The following is a 24,040-nucleotide window of genomic DNA, read 5'->3' as shown; positions in this document are numbered from 1 at the left end:
CAGATGGAATAAAATCAGAAACAGAAAAATGGCAGAATTTGAGAAATGAAGCGAAACTACTGCTTGATTCTCTGCTCTCCGTTTCCGTGGAGGAGTTAGACATCAAATACAAGCTAGAAACAATGTTAAAAACAAGAGATTTATCAAATTTCCAAATTGTTCAGAAAGAAATTAGAAACGATTTTAAAGACGCAGAAATTTCGGAAATTTGGAGCCGAGTATGCCAATTACATCAAACACAAAATTCGTTACTTCCAATTAATTTATCACTTGGAAAGGAAGAATTTAGTGCAGTATTGTCTAGTATTTCTGCAAATTTTAGTGAAAGCTTTGTCAACAGTCAATGGAAATTGTGGGAAAGATATGACATCCAAAAGATGGAACTTTTAGTGGATGAAGCCATTGCGGAAAGAGAGGAGGGCAAGCTGAAAGCTTGTTTAAAAACTATTGAAAAAGAGGATCACCTAAAGTCAAGTTTCATTTCTTCAATCGACCAAATGAATAGCATTCTAGGTTCTATTCAAGAAAGCAGGGTTCTGCTTGAAAATGCTATTGTGGCCAGGGAAAAAACCAACTTGGAAAAAGCCATATCCATAGGCAAACGTTTTACAAATTCTCTTCCCGAACATTTAAATAGGGCTATTTCTGTGTTATCACAATTAGATAGAGAAGAAGAGTTATTAGAAGAGTATAATAGCGCTTTAAAACAAAAAAATCTTAATAGGATTCATGAAGTTGTTAATATAATTGAGAATAGTACTGATTTAAAAAATTTACAATTATTAGAGAAAGCTAAAAAAGCAGAGTTGGAAATCCAACATTTTATAGATCTTGAATGTAGATTAATTGAGAGAGATTTCTCAAATATAATAACTTTATTCCAACAGTGCAAAGATTGTACAGAGTTTTTTGACAACAAATTATTGGATGAAGTGGATTACCTCATTATACAAAACCAAACTTCAAAAAATAAGATTTTGGATCAATTCGAAAGTATTCATGTAAGCAAGAGATTGGAAGAGTATATATCAAAATTTACAAATTTCCTATCAAAAAAAGATATTATCGAAATAACCAATCAATGGAAAGAGTATAATGAAAAACGTCTCATGGAGGAATTTGAGGTTATCATGAAGTTGGGTAATGAATGCTTATTACGTTTATGGAATGAAAAAGTTAGTAGCATTTGTCAGGAAGGGAATGAAAATACCAATTTTGTGCTTTTACAAAAGAAATCAAATGATTTATTTCAAAAAATTAATCTTATCAGAAAAAATATGAAAGATTATATTTCCTCTAATAATATTACCCAAATTGAGGAGATTATTAATACATTGGAAGGAAATTTTATGGAGAAAGAAAAAATATTTTTAACTAATAAGTTGGAGAAACTCAAAAAAAGAAACGATCTACTAAATTACACTGAGAATATTCTTAATAACGATGAAATAAGTGTCTCGTCTATTGATGATATTTTGTGTAAATTGTCAGAGCTTGAGCAAGATGCGGAAATTTTATCCTCGATGGACAAACTGGTACAAAGAAAGACATCTATATTTTTAGAAAGTAATATTTCCAATCAGATTTTGCTTCAAATGGAGCAAAAAAATCCTGATGAAATATTGGGGTTATTAATTGAAAAAGCCAAGAAAATACCAATATTTTCAAAGATTTGCACTGAGGCAGAAGTGTTCTTGAAAACACAAAGTGAAATGCGTGATGAATTGAAACAAATAGTTTCTCAACAGTTGGATTCCAAGACATTTGAGGAACAAGCTTTCCAAAAATTCTACGAATACTTGCCAATGGTAGAAGTTAAAAACCATATTGATCATCTTAATTGTTTGATCCTTACAATCAACGAAAAACGAGAAAATTTGGAAATTTTTTTGAAATCAAATGAGCAAATTATATCTGATCAAGTAGCAGCACTTGAATCCAAGATAAGGGATATAAAATCAGAAAAAGTAAAATCCCTTGAAATTGAAAAAAATAGGGTTGAGAATGAGTTGCAACTTTCATTAGAACAAGAACAGACACGTGTTGAATGTTGCATTCTAAAAGCAAGAAAAACTTATGAGCATGATCTTGAAAAACTCAAAGTCGAAGAAATAGAAATGAAAAAAAAGGCAAATGATGGGTTTTTGAAATCAAAAGAAACACTTTTACAAACCGCTGAAAAAGAGCAAATCATATTTCAACAAAAATTAGAAGAAGTAGAAAAGCAATTAGCCAATTCTCTTCAAACTAATCTTGAAATTACTCAGCTTACAGAAAAGCTTAAAGAGAATGTCTATGAAAAAGAAAACCAAAACAAAGAAATGGAATTATACATTAAATCTCTAGAAGAGAATTACAAAAATCTAGTTGAATTAGGACCAAAGTTAGCTGATGAAGAACATAAATTGAGCGAATCTATATCTCAAATAGAAGACAGAATAGAATTACAAAAGGAGGATATTTGTATATTTAGAGAAAAGTTAGAGGAACAAGAATTAATATTACATGATAAGATTCTCTATAGAAATATGGTAGAAGAAAAATTTAAAAAGAACCAAGAAGAAATAGAGAGTAAAATGGAGGAAATCAGAGTTCAGCACGATTCAAAGACCAGAGAATTAGTATTAAAGGAAGAACAAAAAAAGGAAATTGAAAGGAAAATTTCAGAAATTGAGAATTCAATTTCTTTTGAAGAGGAATCTTTTAATTGTTTCCAATCTAAAATTGGCATTAAATTGAGTAGTCTTGATGTAATAATTACTAAAAGAAAAGGTATTGAATCAGAACTGGAAAGAATAACCAACAGTATCGAAGAGGCCGAAAAGACTATTCAGTCCCTTGAAGAAACCAAAAAAGAGAAATTGGAGAATCTCAACATGATAATTGCAGAAAGAAACAACAAGGAAAACCAACTTAAGAGTGCACTAGAAATAGTTGAAAACAATATTCAGAATTTGAGCAATGGAATTCAAAATTCAATGTTGTTGCTAGACGAAAAACAACTACTTTTTGACAAGTACACATTCGATGCCCAAAAAATTGAAGAAGAGCTTGAAGAAGAAGAAGAGAAGCATAAAATATTGTTAGATAACACACATTCCATCAGATCTAAAGTTAAGGAGTTTGAAATATGTATTAAAACTGAAGAAGTACATTTAGAAGCGTTGAAGGTACTAATAGAAGAACTAGGCATAAAGTTAAAAGATGCAGTCAAGAAGAAGGAAGTTAAGGAAGAGGAAGAGAAACAACTCAAGGATCAATTAATGAGATTAGAGGAAGAAATAATGTTGATAGATAAGCACAATTCAGAAAAAACAGATATTTTAGAAACATTAAAAGACAACTCCAAGTTGAAAACTCTTGAAAAATTGGAAATGCTAAAAAAGTTAGAAGAAGAAGAAGAAAGATCATTAAACGAATCTATTCTCAAATATGAGGAAACACTAAGGGTATTAAAAGAAAGATGTAATAGTGGAAGAGATACTGAGAAAAAACTAGAACACAAAAAGCAAATTCTACAAAATAATGAAATTACATGTTTGGAAAAGATAAAGGGGTTAGAGAATGAAATTTTCAAATTGGAAACAGAAATTAAGGATAACGAAATTTCAATTTCGAAAAAGCAACACGAACTGCATGAATTAAGATTTACAGCCAATAATTTGCAAGATAATATCATTCAGTCAACACTACAAGTAGAAGAAGACACAAAAGTTGTTGAAAAATTGAGAAAAGATATTTCCGAGTATGATTCAAAGCTATTAATTTGGAAGAGCAAAAATCCTCTTTGCAAAATCAAATGTTATTGTTAAAAGAAAATTTGGAAAAGGAAACACAAAATGTTGAAAATATTTCTTCAATGAATAAGGAAGTGGAAGACATTGTGAAAGAGACCAGTTTGCAGAAAGAAAGATTGCAGCACGATTTTGCAGATTTTTCATCAAGAAAAGTTGCAATGTGTGAAATAATTGCAGATCTTGAAGTACAATTAATGAATCAACAATCTGAATATACTAAATCAATGGAAGAAAAGGCAGATTTGGATAGCAAAACCAAAGAACTCCATGATAATGTTTACAAACTAGAAATTGAAAAAAAAGAAAAAGAACAAAAAATTGGAAAACTTGAACTTGAAAAGACAATTATTGAAAGATCATTATCAGAATTATCCAAAAAAGAAAATGAGCTTGTTGAAACACAACATTTCAAAGAGTCTTCTATTATAGAGAGGGAAAATATCATCAAAAATTTAGAAATGATAATTACAGAACTTGAACAGAAGCTTATTGAACTACTCAATCAAGAAACAAAACTTCAAGAAACTATTTCAAAAAAGGAAACCAATATCAGAAAATCTATTTCAAAGTTAGAACAAAAAGTTGTTGACCTTAATAACCAAGCTAAAAACTCTCTTGTTGAAACGCAACATTTTCAAGAGTCTTCTATTGTAGAGAAGGAAAATACTATAGAAAATTTAGAAATGACAATTACAGAGCTTGACAAAAAACTCTCAGAACTTGTTACTCAAGAAAAAAATCTTGAAGTATCCATTGTAGAGAAGACAAATAATATTAAGAAATATGAGAAATCAATTTTAAAAAAGGAAAATAATATTAAGACGTTAGAAAATACAATTTCTGATATCGAAAAAAAAATTATTGAACTTGATAAACAGGAATCAAAACTTGAAGGTTGCATAGTAGAAAAAGAAGGTCAAGTTCTGATTTTGGAAAAATCAATATTAGAAAAGGGAAGAAATGTCAAGATTTTAGAAATAACAAGTTTAGAGCTAGACAGGAACCTTGTTGACATTAGTAATCAAATAGCTAAGCTTGAAGAGTATATATTAGAAAAAGAAAATAGTGTCAAGAGTTATGAGAAAGAAAAACAAGAAAAAGAACAACAAATTGAATCCCATGAACTTGAAAAGACAATTATTGAAAAATCATTATCAGAATTATCCAAAAAAGAAAATGAACTTAAACAGAAACTTATTGAACTTCTCGATCAAGAAACAAAATTTCAAAAAACTATTTCAGAAAAGGAAACCCATATCAAGATTTCAGAAAAATCTATTTCAGAGTTAGAACAAAAAGTTGTCTTTAATAATCAATCCAATAATGAAGCAGGAAAATCTAAGATTATATTAGATAAAGTGGAAAGTAATTTTCAAATTGAGAATGTAAGTGATCAAGGAAAAAATGAAAATTATCAAGACGAGAGGAAAGAAGAGGGCAAGCAAATAGATGAAAACAAAGAAAAGAAAAAAGCAGTACTTCCAAGCAAAGCAAACAAAACACAAACACCTCCAGCAATTGAGATGATAGACAATACCTTATCTACTTTATACAAAAAACTAGCCAAAGGAGAGTTAAAGTTAGATGAAGAAAATAAGGTAATTTTAAACTATAACGACCAATACGTAATAGAAATAGCTAGACAATACTCTCTAATCCTGTCTGACCAATGTAGTATTGGGCACAACACACCAACCTTCCTCTACAATATTATTATTCCAAAATTTGTAGATTTTCTTATGAACTCTATTAAGAAGGAATCTGAAATTAGTACTCAAACCAAATTGAAAAAGCTTGTCAAAAAGTTGAGAGGATTTAAAAAATCCTTTTCAGATTTGAAATTATCAACAAGTTTAGATAAGGAATATTTTTCTCTGTCTATTCTTTATGTGTACTATTTAAATGTAAATGGTTTTTTCAGTAAGGACTTTTGGGAATCCTTTTTCACATCCACAGAATTTCTCAAAGAATTCTTTGCCCCTTCATCCATCCTTTATCAACCTAATACCAAGGAAGATTTGATATTCCTCTCTAAAAAACAATCTAAATTCAAAATCAAAAATATTGACCTGTTTGAAACAAGTGAGGAGATACAACAATTAATTGCAGATAACCTTTTAATTGACTTTCCAAATGCACCACCAATTGAAAACTTGAAATCTATTTTGGCTGAAATTAAATGTAAGATAGAGTTATCTGAGGACATGGAGAAAATTGTTAAAAGAAAATTATCTAGATCACTTCTTGCAATATTTGAAGTTGGTTTTAGAGCTTTTAAATTCTTTGGAAGGTATTACTTTTGGGATTTTATCAAGTTCTACGTTGAAAAGGCAGAAAAAACACAAGGAGAAATCAAGGACATTTATCATGGTATTAATGATCTAGTTTCTAGTGCCAAAATCAAGCTCACAGAGCCAAATGATGTTAAATTTGTTTTGTTTGTCGTTAACGCATTCAATAAGAGAAAATTAGCTGAATGGTTCAAAAGGCTTTCCTCTTTGCAACAAATTGGAGACTACTTTACAGAGGAGTCGATAATTCGATCCGACAAGATGAATGATATTATTTCATTATTGGAAAAAGTAGAGATTGTTTCGAAGTCATACATGGTAGAAGTGGAGTGTTCAGAAGATTTTTCTTTTAATTATGAAAAATGTGTGTGGAATGAATAAAGAATTAAATTAAATAATTAAAAGAAAAAAGTATTGTATGATGACTTCGGCACAGTCACTTGACTTGAGGGTCTGAATGCTGTTTCTTTAGTCAACATGTGGTGTATGAGCTCACACTGGCGAGGGTATCATGACAGAATTAGTAACGATCCTTTGTGGACGTGAGCTGTGTTTTTGATCTTTCGTTCGATACTATGTATACATTTTTCTAGCTGTTGGTTGTTGGTTGTTTGATTTGATGTTTTGTGGTTATGGTTTCATTTTTTTAAAAAAAATAGTTAATATTTTTGATGCCAACCAATTCCAGTGTGGGCAAGAACTAACAATAAAAAAAAATGTTAACCTCCCAGGAGAAGAAGGCAGGCATTTTTGTTCTTACATTTTCAGAAGAAACCCAAACAACAGAGAACAGCCTAATGGATGAACCGGAAATAAATGATCAAAAAAGGAAACGATATTTTTCAGATGTTATGGAAAGCAACCAAGAACTGTACAATAGTAATGTAAATATTCCAATGAAAAAACTAAATGGAAACCTGTTTATTAAGAGTCAAACAACCGGTAGACTCATCCCGTGCGTTATTTCTCCCAAGAAAAAGAAACCGAAAACAAGAAACCAATTAGATATTGAAATTATTGACACTCAAACACAAGTTGTTAGAATAAGAAAAAAGAAAGGTGAAACGATACAAAATTGTGATGTTTATGTTGGCTCAAGATGTTTTCATAGTGGGTGGCAATTAAACGAGTCCAAATGGGCAAACCCTTTCGAAAAACTACCCAAGAAAGAATCCTTAGAAAAGTACAGAGATTACATTCTTTCTCAACCAAACTTGAAAAATTCTTTACATGAACTGAAAGGAAAGAAAATTGGGTGTTTTTGTGAGAGGTATGAACGGCCATGTCATGCAGATGTTCTAAAGTCGTTAGTAGAGGAAATGCTGTAATTGAATTATTTAATAATTAAATAAAAAAAATGAATGCAACCAATCTAATGATAGAAAACCCCTTTCAAATATTGGAAGAGCTGATTAAAAGTAAAAATCTTGCCAATCCAATCGATGTTCATTTACAAATGTCCAAATGCTACGAAGAACATTTCGGATCTGACGAAATGTTTAAAATTATTCCTTCTTTAAATCCAATGTCAACCCCAAATACTCTGGTCAAATATAGAGGCATCATACAAGATGTACATAATACTGAATTAGTAACAGCAAATTATTTGTATAGAGAAGCAGGGTATGATGACAATAATTTTTTCAACGACAATGTGATGATTGAAAGAGAATTATTCTATTGCATTCCGATACCAGGGGAGGCAAAGTGGTCACGAACTTCATTCTACCCTAATAACACCAACAAAAACGAAGAAGTGAACAAATCAACACTCAAAAAATCAACAGTACAAAACACAAAAAGGAAAAGAAATGATGAAGATTCAGAAGGTGAATCAGATGACATGTCAGATGAGCTGGAATTGGAAACAAAGAAAAAAAGACAACTTCATGAAAATATTTCTACTTCTGATAAGAGATCTGTTGTTTCTGATAGAGATGAGATGTTGGACTTCCCCATCAAAGGAGAAGATGGTCTCGCTTGTCTTATTAAACTATATGGAGAAGACTTTGGATTCAAAAATACTGAACTTGTAGATTTTGTAGGAATTTTAACATTTGAGTCACCTAACAAAATGTGTACAGATGAAGAGGAGGAATTTTGCAATTTTAGACCCGAAGCAACTCTTGTCCCACGATTACATGTCTTGTTCTTTAAAAAATACAAATCTGTGTTTGATGTTGTAACAATTACTAATTCGGAGTATTCATGGGATATTGTCAGAAATCAGTTATTGGAATATTTAACTTTAGCTTTTGGAGGTGATTGTCTGGTTGCAGAACTTTTATTGTACAATCTTATTAGCAGAGTGTAAGTTAACACAATTAATTTAAATAATAATGGCATTGTAAAGTCGTTCTCATAATTATGGGGTAACACTTGGAAAATTCATTCTGAATATCTATAACTGTGACAAGGATACTGCTAAAAAGATGGATGAAATTCTTCACACCCTTCTTCCCTCTTCGTACCTCTTTGAAATGACAAGCAGTAATCTTGAACATACCAGACTAGCCCCTGTTAAGGATTATCAAATGGATAAGTTAAAATCAGGCCTTTTACAATTACCATCAGGCACACATCTCATTATTGACGAAAACTCTCTTCGGGAAGGAAATTTACTTGAAGGAGCTATGAGAAATATTTCCCATCTATCAACTCTTATTTCTTCACAAAAAGTTGACTATGATTATTCATATCATCCACTTATAATGAATGTTGACATTCCAGTTGTAATAATTTCCAAAGGTAAAAGTCTATTCCACAGAGATGTAAATTATTTGGTTAAATTATTGCCTGAAAAATCTTTAGAAATTCCTGCAATTAATGATAGTCAGTCCCTATTATTCCAATCTTATATTAGCCAAATAGCAAGGAACAATTACAAGGATATCAAATTGACTCAAGATGTTAATCAACTTGCTACTCAAACATTTGTAAGAAACAGAGTTTCTGATACAAGCATTTCCGAAAGAGATTTGCATAATTGGCTAACCTTATCAGAGCTAGTTCATTTATTTTACAGTTAAATAATGTATATCACTCCCAATACAACTCCCAATATCACAATAATAGTAAATCCAGCAATCAATAATAATTGAATCACTAAACGATAAGACAATTTCTTTCTGGATGTTTCTATATATTCCACTCCCTCCTCCACCATTATATTTGATTTTAAAATGTTGGACTCGACTGTGTCCATTGTTTCACCTTGCTGTTTAATCATTGAACTTAAATCAACATAACATGAATAAATATCGTTCATATCTACTTCTAATTGTTTGAGCTCATTCAATCTCTCTTCAGCGATCGCCTTTTCTGTCTGAATCATACTGTGATCAAACTCTGTCAAAATTAAACGTTGTTCGAATAAATCTTGTTGCTCTTGTTCGTATTTTCCAACTCCGTATTTATGATCTTCATATTCCCCATCTGTGTCATTATTCTCAGTATCGTCCACAAGAGCAGAATTTTCAGTTTGGCGCGATCTGCTGTGTACCTTAATTAGGTGTTTCTTTTCAACCTCTATCGAATGCTTTGATACATTTTGAAATCTCTCAAATTGATCCTTGAATTGTTTCGTTATCTTTTCAAACACTTTTTCAGTAGTTGAGTCCTTGAGATTGGGTGCTTTACAAGAAATTTCTTCAAACTTTTGCAGCAACCATCGTAGTTCCTTTTTCGCCTTCTCCCTGTGTGCCTTTAATTTGTTTTTAACTGAATCTGAATCTTTTTTCTCCAACTCTTTTGTGTGAGATTCTATCCTTCCCACAGTGTACATAAAAGAGTAAATCTTATTACTTAAATCTTCGACTTCTTTCTGAATGTTAAAAATTGGAACAACAGATGGAGTGCCTCCACTACTTCCGCTGGTACTAAGATTTGAAACAAAGTTTACTTGTTGAGAATTACTTGCTATTGGCGATGGCTGTGCCCTTTTTTGTTCTCCTATTCCGGAATGGGAAACGTGGCCTTGTCTAGCCTCTAGCCAATTGCTCATGTTTTTTAATTATTACTATTTTACAAGGTATGATGACGTTTTTAACAGTGAGTGATAAACTCAAGGTGATAGTGTATTTTTTTTGCTGTAATTGGAGGAAGATTACCGCCAAATTATTAAGCCATTGCAAAAATTTCTAAACTGCAAAAGTGGCTAACTAGAGACTGAGTAAAAAGGTCGAATTGAGGAACAAAGATATATTCTCTTATCCTACTGAATAAGGGTTAACTTATTGCTCTTCCTCTGCTGTTGTTCTGTCAAGAGTAAGATCCGTGGTTTGCCCAGTTTTTCGTTTTTTAGAGGAACCAGTTTGATTTTTGGATACCTTCCTTACAACTGGCTTGTTCAACTGTTTCTTCTTTTGTTCTGTAAGTTGTTCAAGGGTTTTAGGTTTGTTTTTGGATCCCTTTGGTCTTCCTCTTCCTCTCTTTTGTGAGACCTCTGCCGTGGTAGTGTTTGTGATCGCACTGTTGGTTTGTTGGACTACTTGTGATTCGGCAGTGCTACCACCAGCTGACAAGGTGCTCTGTGTATCTGCTTCCCTTCTCTGTCTCTCGAGTTCGAGTGTCTTTTTGTTTTTTGATCCTTTTGGTCTGCCTCTCACACCTTTGGGCTTAACCAGAATCAAAGGAGCTTGGGGAAGAGTGCTTGCTTCGTTTCTATTAAACAAATCATCAGTTGGTAAATGGTGATATAATGAAAAAACGGTGGAAAATGTAGGTGGATCACTGAGAGTTTTTTCTGTTTCCCATTTTGATTGTTGTATAATAAATGGATCTTTTGAATTTTGACATATGTGTTGGTAATTGGTCTGTGATTCTTCCATAGACTTATTCAAAATATCAGCATGAGGAACTCGTCTCAATAAATGAGGTAATCTCTCTGCCAATTTACCAATCGTTTGTTGCATAGGCTTTTGGAATAATGAATTAAACACACTAGATAGAGTTTTAAACTCTGGTGAATGTAAAATAGAAGCGTTATTGTGAACAAGAGTTGGCGGTTCATAAACCCAGTCTTTGGTTGTTGGCTGAAAAGCAGGTATTTGGAAAGTTGATAGTTTCTCTGAACTAGATTGGATATCTATCACCTTTGCTGTAGTGGTAGCCATTTTTGGGCTACCTCTATTGTATAGTACATCTTGAAGAGTTGCTAAAGCATTAAGGGATACACTAGTTGCGGTAACTGATGGAAGAGAAGGAGAAAGAGTGGTTGGTACAATGCAAGGGAAAGAGAAAACTGGTCTTTCTATTGGAACCACCATGCTTTTAAAGGTCTGTATTCTAATTTCTTTTTTAGGTAGTTCTGGAATATAAATGTGCTTGATAGTGAGTGTACCCTTGAGAGAAAACATCAAGCTCATAACTCTTTTCAAAATGTTTGATAGTGGCACTCCAATAAAGTAAGGTGTTTTCTCCAAAAGAAAACGTATTTGGTCCATTCTTTGCCATTCTATTTCAAGAACACTCTTTAGTTTTGGGATGGTGAGTGATTGATGCAATGATTGCATTGATTCTACACAAATAGTACTTGAAAGTAATGAGTTTTGAGAGAAAATCAGAGATCTATCTTTTTCTACAAATTCTGAAATAGATAGTTGGATCAAGTTATTGTCGCTTTCTGGATGAGTTATTTGAAGATCATCTGCAGTTATATCAGGTCTTTCCTTTTCTCTGCCAACAAAGTTTTTTACGAGAGCCTTTTCCCTCTTGTAAATCTTCTTTCTATAATCTGATACTTCTTCTGAGCTTATCAACCTCCAACGTCTCCAGCACTGATTATCAGTTCTGGGATGCATTACCTCAGCAATTTTAGACCAGTTACCAGCTCCTAGATCTTTAATGGCACGCTTGAGACTTTCATCTTCTTCTTTCGTCCAGGGTCCAACATTCAGGACTGGATTTAGAATGTTACACCACCGCTCTCTACATTGCACGTCTGTTCTTCCAGGTGTGTGTCTATTAACAAGAACCCAATTGTTGGAAGGGTATGCATTAACTGCCATTAAAAGCCGCTTATCCTCTTCAACTGTCCATCTTCCTCTTTTAATTGCAGGATTGAGTGTTTTCATCCAACGGTGCAGACACTGCTGTCCTGTCCTTTCTTCTAATTGATTGGCTATCTGTTGCCAATTCTTTTCACCAAATGACTTTACTGCCTCCATAAGTTTCCTGTCTTCTTCTTCAGTCCATTTACTTCTCATCATATTTGTATTTAAACTTCGTTGGTACCTTCTGAAACAATGAATAGGTCTTCTTTTTAAAGGTTGAGTTTCATAAAGCTTGTTGGATATTTTCGACCAATCATGGCCCTTTGAATCGTCTGCAACATATAATAAATTAATATCTTCTTCTTTAGACCAGTTATCTTTTTTAATATCTTTTGCCAGTTCAATTTCCCAAAATTTCCTGCATTCTTCAGGTTTCCTAGTTTTTACATAAAATTTTGCTACTTTTTCCCAATCAATTTTCGAGCTCTCTATATTTTCTAACTCCTCACCTGACATGTTTTTAACCTTCTCAAATTCTTTTTTTAAAAGGTTACTATCTCCTTTACATGTTTCAAAAACTCTCTTACACTCCATTTCTTGATGTTGCAATCTGACAGCATATCTAATATTTTTAATTTCATTGTTAGACCACTTTTTAGTATCAAACACAAGTGGAACAAGTTTGAGAAATTCTTGTCTAGTGAGTGTATCAGAGTTTGGAGCTGGTCCCTGAATAATTACTGTATTTTCAGCCATCTCCTCTATTGTATCTATTTCATTATCAACTTCTTCATCATATCCATCATCATCAGACTGGAATTCAGAGTCACTAATATATTCCTCATCCTCTGTGTTTCTTTTTTTCTTTTTTTGTTGTTTTTTCGATTTTTTAGGTTTTTCTGCTCCTTTCGATGCAATAGCAGCCGATTGTAGTATCCTAGTATTGTACTCATCAACAATAATAGCAGAACTACCTGAGGCTTTTAACTTTGATTGAGCCAGGTTTACAAAAAATTCACAAGCCAACTTTTTTGATATTTTCCCATTATTTTGAGAAAGATTCTTTCGGGATGGATAAAGTGACATTGGAGGACCTTTCTGTCGTTGTATTAACTCTTTTCTGATGTCCCTCTGAATGGTTCCTACATTTCTTTGTGCTTCCTCTATTTTTTCAATCTCGCTTTGCAGTAATTGCTTATACTTTTCATTAAAATTTAGCCCTTCCTTCAAATGTAGTAGTCTATCGGAAATATTCAAATTAGTAGTATCAGAAGAGTCAATAGCTTGGGAAATGTTGTAAATTTGGTGGTTGTTGTTAATACCGTTTTCAAAGTTTGGTATAAAAGTTGATATATTGTCGAAAGAATAGCCAAAATTAGGTTTAATATTAGATAATTCTCTTGCAGAATTTAAAGCGTTTTTCAATGTATTTTCCTCGTCACTGTCATCACTGCTCAACATTACAGAGTCATCAGATTCCGATGATGAATAAATGTCATTTTTGATCATTATGCAATTTTTTTTACTTTAAAATAAATTTTCTCTTTGGGCTATCTTTAGCTTTTGGAATGCTTGTACTAAATTATCAAGGGAAGTTTTTAACTGAAGTACTTGTTGGTTTTTTTGTTGGACTGTCAAATCAAGATGTTGTTTCATTGATGTAATTTTCAGTTCATATCTATATCTTGTCTCGTTGAGCTCTCTTTCCAGTTCCATCTCTTTGATTTTGTGTTTGCTTTCCAAATTTTCAATTCGTGAAATTAATTGCTTTAGCATTAAGATTCTGGAATTCTCTCCTGAATTTTCATTAATTAACTGTAAAGTGTGGGTTTGTTTAGTAGCAGAATTATCAATGATATTTTTGTAATCTTCAATCTCTTGCAAAAAATGTGATTCTTGACATTTCATTTCTTGGTTATGTCTCTCCTCGAGGTTCTGTATTTCATTTCTATACTTTTCTCTTGTAGTATTCAATTCACTGTAGGCTGCCTTCACTTGTTCCATGGCATTTTCTTTTATGAACACTTTGTTCATCTCTGACAATTCTAACTTTCTCAGCAACTCTTCTTTTTCTAGTCTAACTATTCTTAGTTCACCTATTAGTTCACTCTCTTCATTAATATTACCTTCCCTTATTACTGAGGTTTCATTGTTTGATAATTCCTTTCCTTCATTTCTTGATTCTATTTCCGTAATCTTTTTCATTAATTCTTCAATAGTTGCTTGTTTTGCAAACAATTCATCCTTAAGAAAATCATTATCAGAGTCTTGTGCGATATTTTTGGATTTTTTCTTGTTTGAAATTAATGATTTTCCTCTAGATAATTCCTTAACAGTATCATTCAGTTCTTTCTGTTTTTTCAAATAATATTCCTTGATTTCTTTCATTTTACTCTCATGTTCTTTATCTTTCATAAATTCCAGTTTTTTTACTCTAATCTCAGCTTCTTGAATATTGTTCTCATATTCTATCTTTTGCTTCTCGATATCTCTAGGGAAGGCATTGATTTTTTCATCCCTTATTCGAATTTCTTGTTCTAGCTCCAAAATTTTATCCCTAGTTTTTGAAATATCTTTCTTCTCTCTCCACAAATCTGAGTTTTCTGATCTTAATTCTCTATTTTCTCTCTCTTTCTCTCTAATCCTTGATTCAGTATCAAATAAACTTGTTTCAATTTCTCTAATTTTGTGTTTCAAATTATTAATTAACCTCTCCTGTTGTTGTATTGTTGTTGTTTGTTGGTCATATTGGTCCTGAAGATCTTGTTGTATCTTAAGTCTCCTACATAATTCCATCATTTTTTCATTGTGTTGTTGTTCAAGTATTTTTGATTTTTCTTCGAAACTCAAGATGAACATTCGTTGTTCCTCAAGTTTTTGAGGATCTAATTTTTTCAAATTCACTTCTAACTCCTCCTTACTGTGTTTGACTTTTTGAATTTGATTTTTAAGATATTCTTCCTTTCTATCGAACTCTACTCTTTCCGAATGAATAATTTCCTCAAGTTCTCTTATTTTTCTGTGGAGGGTATGAATTTCATCCTTTTCTTTTTCATTTAATGCTCGTTTTCTTTTCAAATCGTCCAATTCCCCTCTTACGTTTTTAAGTTCAGAACCTAATTCCTTATTCTCCCTTGTTAGTTTCTCATTTTGCTTTTGATATTCTTTTAAGAATTTGTCGTTAGTTTCGTGCTGTTTTTTCAGATTTTCAAATTCCATATCTGCTGTCTTTGTAGTTTGTTGTAAACTGGAATGGTCTATATCACTTTGTGTATAATTCATTATTTCCTCATGTTTCCTTAACTCTTCATTTAACATTGTATTTTCTGTTTGTAATTCAAATAATTGTTTGGATAGCTTGTTGATTTGCTTTTGTAATATTACATTACTCGATTCATCATGTTGTGCATTTAAAATGTCGGCTTTTAAGTTCTTGATCTTGTTGTTAAGTTGATCGACCTCATCCTGTCTTTCAATAATGTCTGCTTCTAGCTCCTGTATTCTATGTTTGAATTTTTGAATAGTGATTTGAAGGTGTTCCTTCTCTCCATCCTCAATATTCACTTGAGATGACTTTTCGGTCGTATTACTAATCGTTTGTGTTGACTCATCAGCGACATTCCACTTCTTTCTCTGCTCAACTTCCATTTCAGTTCTTAGTGATAATATTTGTTGATCCTTAATCTCCAATTCCTTCTTCAACACTTTTATCAAATTCTCCTTATCTTGAAAATCTTTCATAAAATCTCCACTCGTTTGACAATTAATTGATTTGGTTTCCGAAATAGCTTTAGTATTTACATTAGTTTTTAAATCAATATCTCTATTAGTTGCTATAGATCTGTACAATGGTTGAGGAGCTGTTTTAATAGCTTGTTCGGAGTTAAAGTTTTTGCCTGTTGTAATTACTGGATACTCTTCTTGAGATGTAGATAATTCAGAACTGTGACCTTCAATTTCTAAATCACTATCATCATACCCAAGATCATCCAATCTTTTATATACTCGGGCTTCTTCAGAAGTAGTTGTATCTGCCTCTTCGGCTTCTTTTTGTACAAAATGAATATAAAATTGTTATAATACATACCTGGAATTGAGGAAATTGTGGTTGACTTTAATGTACTTTTCAATGTATTGTACCCTCCAGTGGAATTTTGGTTGCCAAATCCCATAGAGGGTTTATATTTATCAAATTCATGAGTATCAGATCCACTTTTTGACATTAGCTCCTTAGAGGTGAATTCATTGTAATCACTCGCCACTGATTTAATTGAATTCTTTCCTAATTTCAAATCCAAATGATAAAATCGTTTAGACTTACAAATAGATGACTGGGTAAGTTGTGTGAGGCATTATTTGTTTTTAGGGTTGATGTTGTATTTCCTTTAAAATTATGCTGCTTTGCAGGTATGCTGTTGGATAAGGATGGTTTAGTAACAGCTTTTTTCGGAGAATCATCATCAGAGTCAACTTCATTCATAAAACTAGCTGTTCTTCTTTCCGATAAAATTCAAATACAACACTTACTCTTCAAAATTCTTAATATTATCAAAATCATTTGTTCTGGACGCTGAAGCAAAAGCTGACCTTCTCATTTTTTCTTTTTAGAAAAATACAAAGTTTATTTATACGTATTGCATAAATGGATCGAATTCAAAGCCTGAAGACATGTGATGAGATAAACTGATACCACCTTTCTTTCCCTTAGCACTCAATACCCTGGATGTTTTCATTTTTGCTTGAAGGACTTGATTCTGTAACACTCCAGCTCTCATATCCATTTGCTTGATATCATTTCGTATCTTTACCAAAGCTTCTTTGATTTCTCGGAGTGGAGTTGTATCAGCCATCTTCTTGGTTAAATCCTCAGCATTTACCTTTATATCACTCAGATCTTGATTTATCTTTCCTAAATCACCACTGAGCACTGAAATGGTTTCTTCCAACTCCTTATACTTTTTAGTTATTTCGTCTAATTCTTGTTGATTTTTTGAATAATTAGCCAAAAGGTTTCCAATAGAAGAATCATCACTTAACATTTTTTCTCTTTTCTGGATTCTTGAGTTTATCTTTTCAATATCCTCAGCTATTTTTTCCAATTGAGAAGTCGATGAGGGAGTCAAGTCTCTTATTGAAACATTTTGTTCCTCCATAGACTCTACGTGTGTCCTCCAATCTTTGTGATCAACATTGAGTCTAACCACAAGCTGGGATGACAATCTTTCGGTTTCTAACCTCCATTCTTGAGCATTATGGTATCCCTCAATCATTTCTAAATGCTTTTCCTGATCTTTAGATCCTGTATCATTTTTGGATCCAACTGTATAATACATTTCATCCTCATTCTCGCTATCATTATCATGTTGCATATCCTCATTATCCTCAATATCTTCTGATTCTTCTGGAATTTCATCATCATCACGAAACTTAATTTCTTCAGGAATTTCAGGGGCCTTTAACTTGACCTTTGATTCTTTTAGAGCGCGATTCAATAATTGATCAATTACATAACATACTGGTTCTCCCCAAGCCTGTCTCAACTTGGTTGGAGGAAAATCCATTGGAATACCCATTTTTTTTAAATAAAATGCTAAATTTTGTGTCGTTGTATTTGGATCATCTAACTGAAAGTCTGGTCTTTCATAATCATCCAACTTTAGCACATCCGAGATCAGCCATGTGGTAACAGCAATAAAAGTATGGAATTGCTCATGAGGATGATCTTTATCATGATGAGCAAAATAATATCTTGGTAAACCTCCATAAGCGTGACTTGGAAATAAGTCTTTTCTTCTTTCATAGTTTAGTAACTTTAACTTATCAATAATTTTTTCCATATATACATAAGGACTGTACGATTCCTTTCTTCCTGATGGTTTTGAATTTTCTAACATGCCAGCAGAGTTAGGTAAAGAGTTGGAGTCATCTTGTTGAATATCTCCATCATCACCATTTATCATAATATCTTCTTCGTTGCTCATTTTTTTTTTCTTAAAGTTGTAGTTGGTTGGAAAACAGTAAATTATTTGGCGGCAAGTATAAACAGTTTAACGAGGCCAATGTGTTGGCGGGAATGTTAATTTAAGATGTATCCAACGTTGGAGTAGATATTAAATAAGACTTTTTTCAAAAGCAAATTTTGTAGCACTTTTGTATGGATGGGTGATATTAATCAAAACTATTTTCGTCCATTTTTAATTATTTAATTTAAAAAAAAGTCTGTTGTTTGAAATATCATTAACAGCACCAAGATCACAGCTTTAAATTATCACAATAATGAATATGGACCAATCGGATACATCATCAATTGATGATAGTACTTCACAATTTCAATCATTTAATTATGCAAAAATAGAACCTCTCGGAGAAGGAACTTATGGTGAGGTATATAAATCTATGGGACCAAACAAACAACTGGTAGCATTGAAGTGTATCAAACTTGACCAATTAAATGAAGGGGTTCCTTGTACAGCCATTAGAGAAATTGCCATTTTAAAAGAATTGAAACACCCTAATGTTGTAAGACTCGTTGATTTAGTTCATTCCATGGATCAGTTAACACTAGTTTTCGAATATTGTAACTATGGTGACTTAAAAGCGTATATAAATAATGTTGCTGGAGATGGAAAAGGACTGCCATCCAGACAAGTTAAAAATTTTATGAGACAAATGTTGAAGGGTATAGAATATTGCCACATGCAGAGTGTTCTTCATAGAGATTTAAAACCACAAAATATTCTTGTAAATGCATTCTCTTCAAATTCTTCAAGTAGACAATCAACAAATCCTGAAACAGGAAATATAGAGCTTAAACTTGGAGATTTTGGATTGGCTAGATCTTTTGGAATACCAGTAAGAAAACTTTCTCATGAAGTTGTTACTTTATGGTATAGATCTATTGATATTCTTTTAGGAAGTCAATCATATGGTTTTGGTGTGGATATTTGGAGTTTAGGTTGTATTTTTGCAGAGATGGTAACTGGAAAACCATTATTCACTGGTAAAGACGAATTATCTCAACTAGCTAGTATTATTTCAAAAACAGGATTGCCAATCAGTAATGAATGGCCTGATTTAAAACAACTTCCAAACTATGATATCATGATGAATAAGATTGCAAAGAAAATATCAATTCCTTCACAAGGAAGAATTTCAAAAGAACAATTTTCTTCTGATATTCTCCACAAAAAGCTTGATTCTCATGGTGTTGATCTACTATATAGAATGTTAGAATACGATCCAACAAAAAGACCAAGTGCTACTGAGTGTCTCAAACATGCATACTTCAGTACTAACTAGTATTAATATCATTGTAATTTTACTGTATATACAATTTTGTAAAAATTGACCCTATTCTTTATTGAAGTTTTGCATCATTTTATCAAATTCCTTTTTTGATTTTTCCAAATGTGTTTTGTAATGTCTTTCTGTTATTCCAGAGGCTGGAAAGAAAATGTTAGATTTCATTTCCTCTTGTTGTAAACGTTCTCTTTTTTTTAACTCTTGTGTGAATCGTTCTCTTTTCACTGAACACTCTTTTACCATTTCCATTTCTTCTTTGCATCCATGATTAATATCCAATAAGTTAAAGACTTCCCTGTTGGTACATAATAACAGTCTGTCATAATAATACTCCAAAGGACACACCTCTTGCAATTTAATCTTTAATCTCCAATCAACAGACATATTATACTTTTCATATCTAAATCTTTCCGACAATTTTTCTGTGAAAGATTGTTTAGTTTTGTTAAACCATGATTTTTCCACATCCACAATTGTCTTGTCTTTCTCTTCTGAATACAATTTGGCCAGTATTTCGTGCAGATTAGTAATCTCTTCCTCTTTCCTTTCAATTTGATTTTTTAACCAAGAAGTGTTCTTCTCCATCTTGCGAATACAATTTAGATCTTTAGCAAAATTATTAAATAATTAACCAGACAACTAAATAATAATGTGAGCATAAAGGCTAATGCACGAAGAATTTGAAGATGACTCAATTTTTTGTAGCTAAAAAATGTCTCTCCGCAGTAGCACATCATTCATAAAGCAAACGAGGAAGGGTAACGTTGTTAAAGTTGTTAGAGAACATTATCTCCGTGATGACATTGGTACAGGTGTTGGTTCTTCTCTTCAAGAAGATGCTAGTTGTTTTATCATTCCTGATACAAATGTTGTTCTTCATCAGATAACAATATTGGAACATCCATCAATTACAAATGCTATTATTCTTCAAACTGTACTGAATGAAGTTAGAAATCAAAACTATAATATTTACAAAAGAATACGTACATTAATTGAGGATAAATCAGGAAAACATTTTTATGTATTTTCTAATGAGCATCACAGAGAAACATATGTTGGTGAGAGACAAATTTCGGAGTCTATGAATGACAGAAATGATAAAGCTATTAGAGTTACAGCTTTATGGTACATGAGAAAGCTTGCAGAAAGTAAACCAATTTATTTATTAACAAATGACAAGGAAAATTTGAGAAAAGCACGAGAAATGGAAATTACTGCAAAAACAATTCATGATTATGTTAGGGAATGTGTTAGTGAGAGTAATTACCCTGAGGAATTGTTAGATTTATTAAATTACACTGATGAGATAAAGGATTCTGATGAAATGGTGGATGAAGAAGGAAATTGCCAAAACAAGTTGTTTGAGGATCACCTTCCTATGAACACACTTTTAAGAAGAATCAAAACAAAAAAATTACATCAAGGTAGAATTACCGTCAATAGGAATAATATCAATGAAGCTTTTGTTTCTCTTAGGTCAATGCAAGAACTTGTAGTCGATTTAAAGGGAAAAAACGAGTTGAAGGGTGTTTCGGATACAAAATCTGCAGAAGAAGAATTAGGAGCAATTATTGGTAATTCTGATGCTACTACTGAAACAAGTGAAAATCCAATTCTTTCAACTGAAGTATTTAACACAGTACTTATTAAGAACTTTAAACACATGAATAGATCCATTCATGGTGATATTGTTGCTGTAGAAATATTACCAAAATCTGAATGGTCAAGACCCTCTTCAATAACTATTATGGATGATAATGATATTGATTTGGAAAACAATCATCCTCTAACAGGTACATCAGAGAGCGACTCTAGTGAAAAATCACTTACATCATCATTCTATTCTAGATTTGTGAATTCTGAAAGATTAATTCCAACTGGAAAAGTAGTTGGAATTATTAAACGAAATTGGAGATCATATTGTGGAAGTTTAGACGAGGATACCGATTCTGAAGAGGGTCTTAATAAGGTGTTATTTGTCCCTGTTGATAGATGCATCCCAAAAATAAGAATAGTTTCAAGACAGTGCAAAGAGTTGATGAATAAGAGGATATGTGTAATGATAGATGGATGGAGTGTAAATTCCAAATATCCTGATGGGCACTATATTAGTACCATTGGTGAAATTTACAATACCGACACTGAATCTGAAGTAATTCTGCTTGAGCATGACGTACCTCACTATAAATTTTCTCAATCCATTATTGATTGTCTACCTCCAAAAGATTGGCAACCTACAGAGAAAGATATGGAACGTAGAAGAGATTTAAGACATCTCAATATTGTCAGTGTTGATCCTCCTGGTTGTACTGATATTGATGATGCTCTACATGCCATACAACTACCTGATGGCTCTATTGAAATTGGAGTTCATATTGCTGATGTTACAAATTTTGTTAAGGAAGGAACAGCAATTGATATTGAAGCAGCTAAGAGAGGAACCACTGTTTATCTTGTAGATAGAAGAATCGAAATGTTACCTAGTTTATTAACGAACAACTTGTGTTCCCTCAGACAACATGTTGATCGGTTGGCCTTTTCTGTTATTTGGAAATTTTCTCCAGAGGGGGATATTAAGAGCGTAGACTATACCAAATCATTAATTCGTTCCAGAAAATCCATGACTTATGAAGAAGCTCAGAAGGTTATTGATGACAAGGAAAGAGATGATGAATTAGCAACTGACTTGAGGTTGTTAATGCAAATATCTAAAATTTTGAAGAAGAAAAGAAACGAAGCTGGCTCATTAACTCTTGCTTCTCCAGCTGTAAAATTCAGTATGGAGGCTGAATCCTCCAACCCAACAGACGTAGAACTATACCAACTTAGAGAAACCAACTCTATGGTAGAAGAGTTCATGTTGTTGGCCAATATTGCTGTGGCAAAGAAGATAACTAAAGAATTCCCTATGGTTGCTTGTCTTCGTCGTCACCCTCCTGTTAACCCTAAAAAATTTGAGCCTCTTTTGGAAATGTTGAAAAGGCATGGCATCAATTTAGATATTTCATCATCCAAAATATTGAATGAAACCTTGAGTAATATTAGAAGTTCTGGACTAATTAAGGATAAATATATGGATACCCTAGTTCGTATTATGGTAACTCGATGTATGGAGCAAGCTGTTTACTTTATCTCAGGTGATTGCAGTCAAGAAGAATATTGGCATTATGGTTTAGCTGTGCCAATCTATACACATTTTACATCGCCAATTCGTAGATATGCTGACGTAATTGTTCACAGATTATTGGGGGCTGCCATTGGTTATTATCCTCTCACAGAAAAGGTTACTGACCGTGAATACTCTAGAAGATTAATGAATGATTTGAATAAGAGAAATAGAATGTCTCAATATGCTCAAAGGTCATCTGTAGAATTGTACACCAATGTGTATTTTAATTCCAATCCAATCACAAGTGAGAGAGCCTACATTACACAAATGAAAAGTAATGGTATCGTTGTTTTTATTCCAAGATTTGGTTTTGAGCATGTTATTTTCCTCACAAAAGACAATGTACAATACTCAAATATTACTTTTAACGAGGAAACAGACTCTTTAGTTTTTGAAGATCAAAACAAACCAACAATTACCCTCACTGTGTTCGAACATGTTAATATTCGTATTTATGTTAAAACATCTAAAAATTACAGAAGGAAGCTTTGTGTGGAAGTTGTTGAGCCAGGAATCATGAAATTGGGAGCTGATTTCCCATATCATATTGTCAATAATCAAGAAGTAGATGCCAAAACCTCCAAACAGAAAACACTCATTATTCAAAAGGAAAAGGGAATGCAAAGAAGTACAGAAACTGCAAATGATGATAAGAAGAGGAAAAGAAAAGATGAACTTGTACAAAAACTCAAAAAGAAGAAATAAAGTTTAATCCTCTACCTCTGTATTTTCTTCAGCTTCTTGTTTTTCTTCATTTTCATTGGTTTCGTTGGTTTCCTCATCATGTTCTTCCATATATAGTACATCAGTCACTTCTGATACTACACTTGCACTATCTGAAACAGAAGATGATTTGATATTGAGATAATTACAGTTCCAACACTTATATCCAGAATGGTTTTCTGCATCATCCATCATCATTAATCCGTTGTGAGAACAACACCTAGAGCATATAAGGGCATAACAATTTTCTGGTGATTGACCAACCACTCTGTCCATCAACCTGTCAAACCAGTTAGGTTTACATGTCTTTGAGTTTTCAACAAAGCCATTATTATTCTTATCGATACTTATTCTATATTTACCAGTCAACTCTGGTGAGTATAAAGCGTTTGGAGAGATAGCATTTTGTTTTTGTAAAGCCAGGGCATTTAGTTGTTTTTCAAAATTCAACTCTCTAAATATTAATTTGGCCTCTCTCTCTTTTAACAGTTGTTCTCTCTGTTTTAACTTAAGCAATTGATCATCTAGTTCAGATATCTTTGAAACTTCCAGCCTTTCTTCAGTACCTTGATTAGTTTCTTGGTTGCTTTCAGCTTTTTCTTGAGAAGAAAGACTGTTTGCTCGCTTTCTAGTATCGCTGTCTTCCTCTATTGTTCCTACTGAAACAGAAGTTTTTTCTTTTGGAATACGGAATGAATGAGATTTGAATAAAGGGCTAGCATTTTCTGCTACAGTTTGAAGAGATTGAATTTTTTGAACTCGTTT

At 32.4% G+C, this 24,040-nt stretch overlaps 8 protein-coding genes across 8 annotated transcripts; 4 read left to right on the top strand and 4 right to left on the bottom strand.

The window, feature by feature from the left end:
- Nucleotides 1-5,536: 5,536 nt before the first annotated feature.
- NAEGRDRAFT_77707 (uncharacterized protein) lies at nucleotides 5,537-6,701 on the top strand (the record flags this gene model as incomplete). The annotated part of the gene is made up of 1 exon (XM_002683377.1): nucleotides 5,537-6,701. One exon carries the CDS (start codon nucleotides 5,537-5,539, stop codon nucleotides 6,467-6,469), a length of 933 nt encoding a protein of 310 aa, XP_002683423.1. The 3' UTR covers nucleotides 6,470-6,701.
- Nucleotides 6,702-7,445: 744 nt separating this feature from the next.
- Nucleotides 7,446-8,402, top strand: NAEGRDRAFT_61225 (uncharacterized protein; the record flags this gene model as incomplete). The annotated part of the gene is made up of 1 exon (XM_002683376.1): nucleotides 7,446-8,402. The coding sequence occupies one exon, from the start codon at nucleotides 7,446-7,448 to the stop codon at nucleotides 8,400-8,402; it is 957 nt and encodes a 318-aa protein (XP_002683422.1).
- A 711-nt stretch (nucleotides 8,403-9,113) lies between these two features.
- Nucleotides 9,114-10,091, bottom strand: NAEGRDRAFT_61224 (uncharacterized protein; the record flags this gene model as incomplete). Its single annotated transcript, XM_002683039.1, has 1 exon — nucleotides 9,114-10,091. The coding sequence occupies one exon, from the start codon at nucleotides 10,089-10,091 to the stop codon at nucleotides 9,114-9,116; it is 978 nt and encodes a 325-aa protein (XP_002683085.1).
- A 229-nt stretch (nucleotides 10,092-10,320) lies between these two features.
- Nucleotides 10,321-13,542, bottom strand: NAEGRDRAFT_77706 (myb transcription factor; the record flags this gene model as incomplete). Its single annotated transcript, XM_002683038.1, has 1 exon — nucleotides 10,321-13,542. One exon carries the CDS (start codon nucleotides 13,540-13,542, stop codon nucleotides 10,321-10,323), a length of 3,222 nt encoding a protein of 1,073 aa, XP_002683084.1.
- A 66-nt stretch (nucleotides 13,543-13,608) lies between these two features.
- On the bottom strand, nucleotides 13,609-14,940 carry NAEGRDRAFT_45003 (uncharacterized protein; the record flags this gene model as incomplete). Its single annotated transcript, XM_002683037.1, has 1 exon — nucleotides 13,609-14,940. The coding sequence occupies one exon, from the start codon at nucleotides 14,938-14,940 to the stop codon at nucleotides 13,609-13,611; it is 1,332 nt and encodes a 443-aa protein (XP_002683083.1).
- A 1,766-nt stretch (nucleotides 14,941-16,706) lies between these two features.
- NAEGRDRAFT_45002 (uncharacterized protein) lies at nucleotides 16,707-18,062 on the bottom strand (the record flags this gene model as incomplete). Its single annotated transcript, XM_002683036.1, has 1 exon — nucleotides 16,707-18,062. The coding sequence occupies one exon, from the start codon at nucleotides 18,060-18,062 to the stop codon at nucleotides 16,707-16,709; it is 1,356 nt and encodes a 451-aa protein (XP_002683082.1).
- Nucleotides 18,063-18,363: 301 nt separating this feature from the next.
- NAEGRDRAFT_34608 (serine/threonine kinase) lies at nucleotides 18,364-19,464 on the top strand (the record flags this gene model as incomplete). Its single annotated transcript, XM_002683375.1, has 1 exon — nucleotides 18,364-19,464. The coding sequence occupies one exon, from the start codon at nucleotides 18,364-18,366 to the stop codon at nucleotides 19,378-19,380; it is 1,017 nt and encodes a 338-aa protein (XP_002683421.1). The 3' UTR covers nucleotides 19,381-19,464.
- A 631-nt stretch (nucleotides 19,465-20,095) lies between these two features.
- On the top strand, nucleotides 20,096-23,278 carry NAEGRDRAFT_77704 (exosome complex exonuclease RRP44; the record flags this gene model as incomplete). The annotated part of the gene is made up of 1 exon (XM_002683374.1): nucleotides 20,096-23,278. The coding sequence occupies one exon, from the start codon at nucleotides 20,096-20,098 to the stop codon at nucleotides 23,255-23,257; it is 3,162 nt and encodes a 1,053-aa protein (XP_002683420.1). The 3' UTR covers nucleotides 23,258-23,278.
- Between the last annotated feature and the right edge of the window lie 762 nt (nucleotides 23,279-24,040).

This window comes from Naegleria gruberi (genome assembly GCF_000004985.1).
Source record: "Naegleria gruberi genomic scaffold NAEGRscaffold_1, whole genome shotgun sequence".
NCBI classification, from domain to species: Eukaryota; Heterolobosea; class Eutetramitea; order Acrasida; family Naegleriidae; genus Naegleria; species Naegleria gruberi.
The sequence above is the reverse complement of the archived record's forward strand: the minus strand, read 5'-3'. Positions and strand labels throughout refer to the sequence as shown.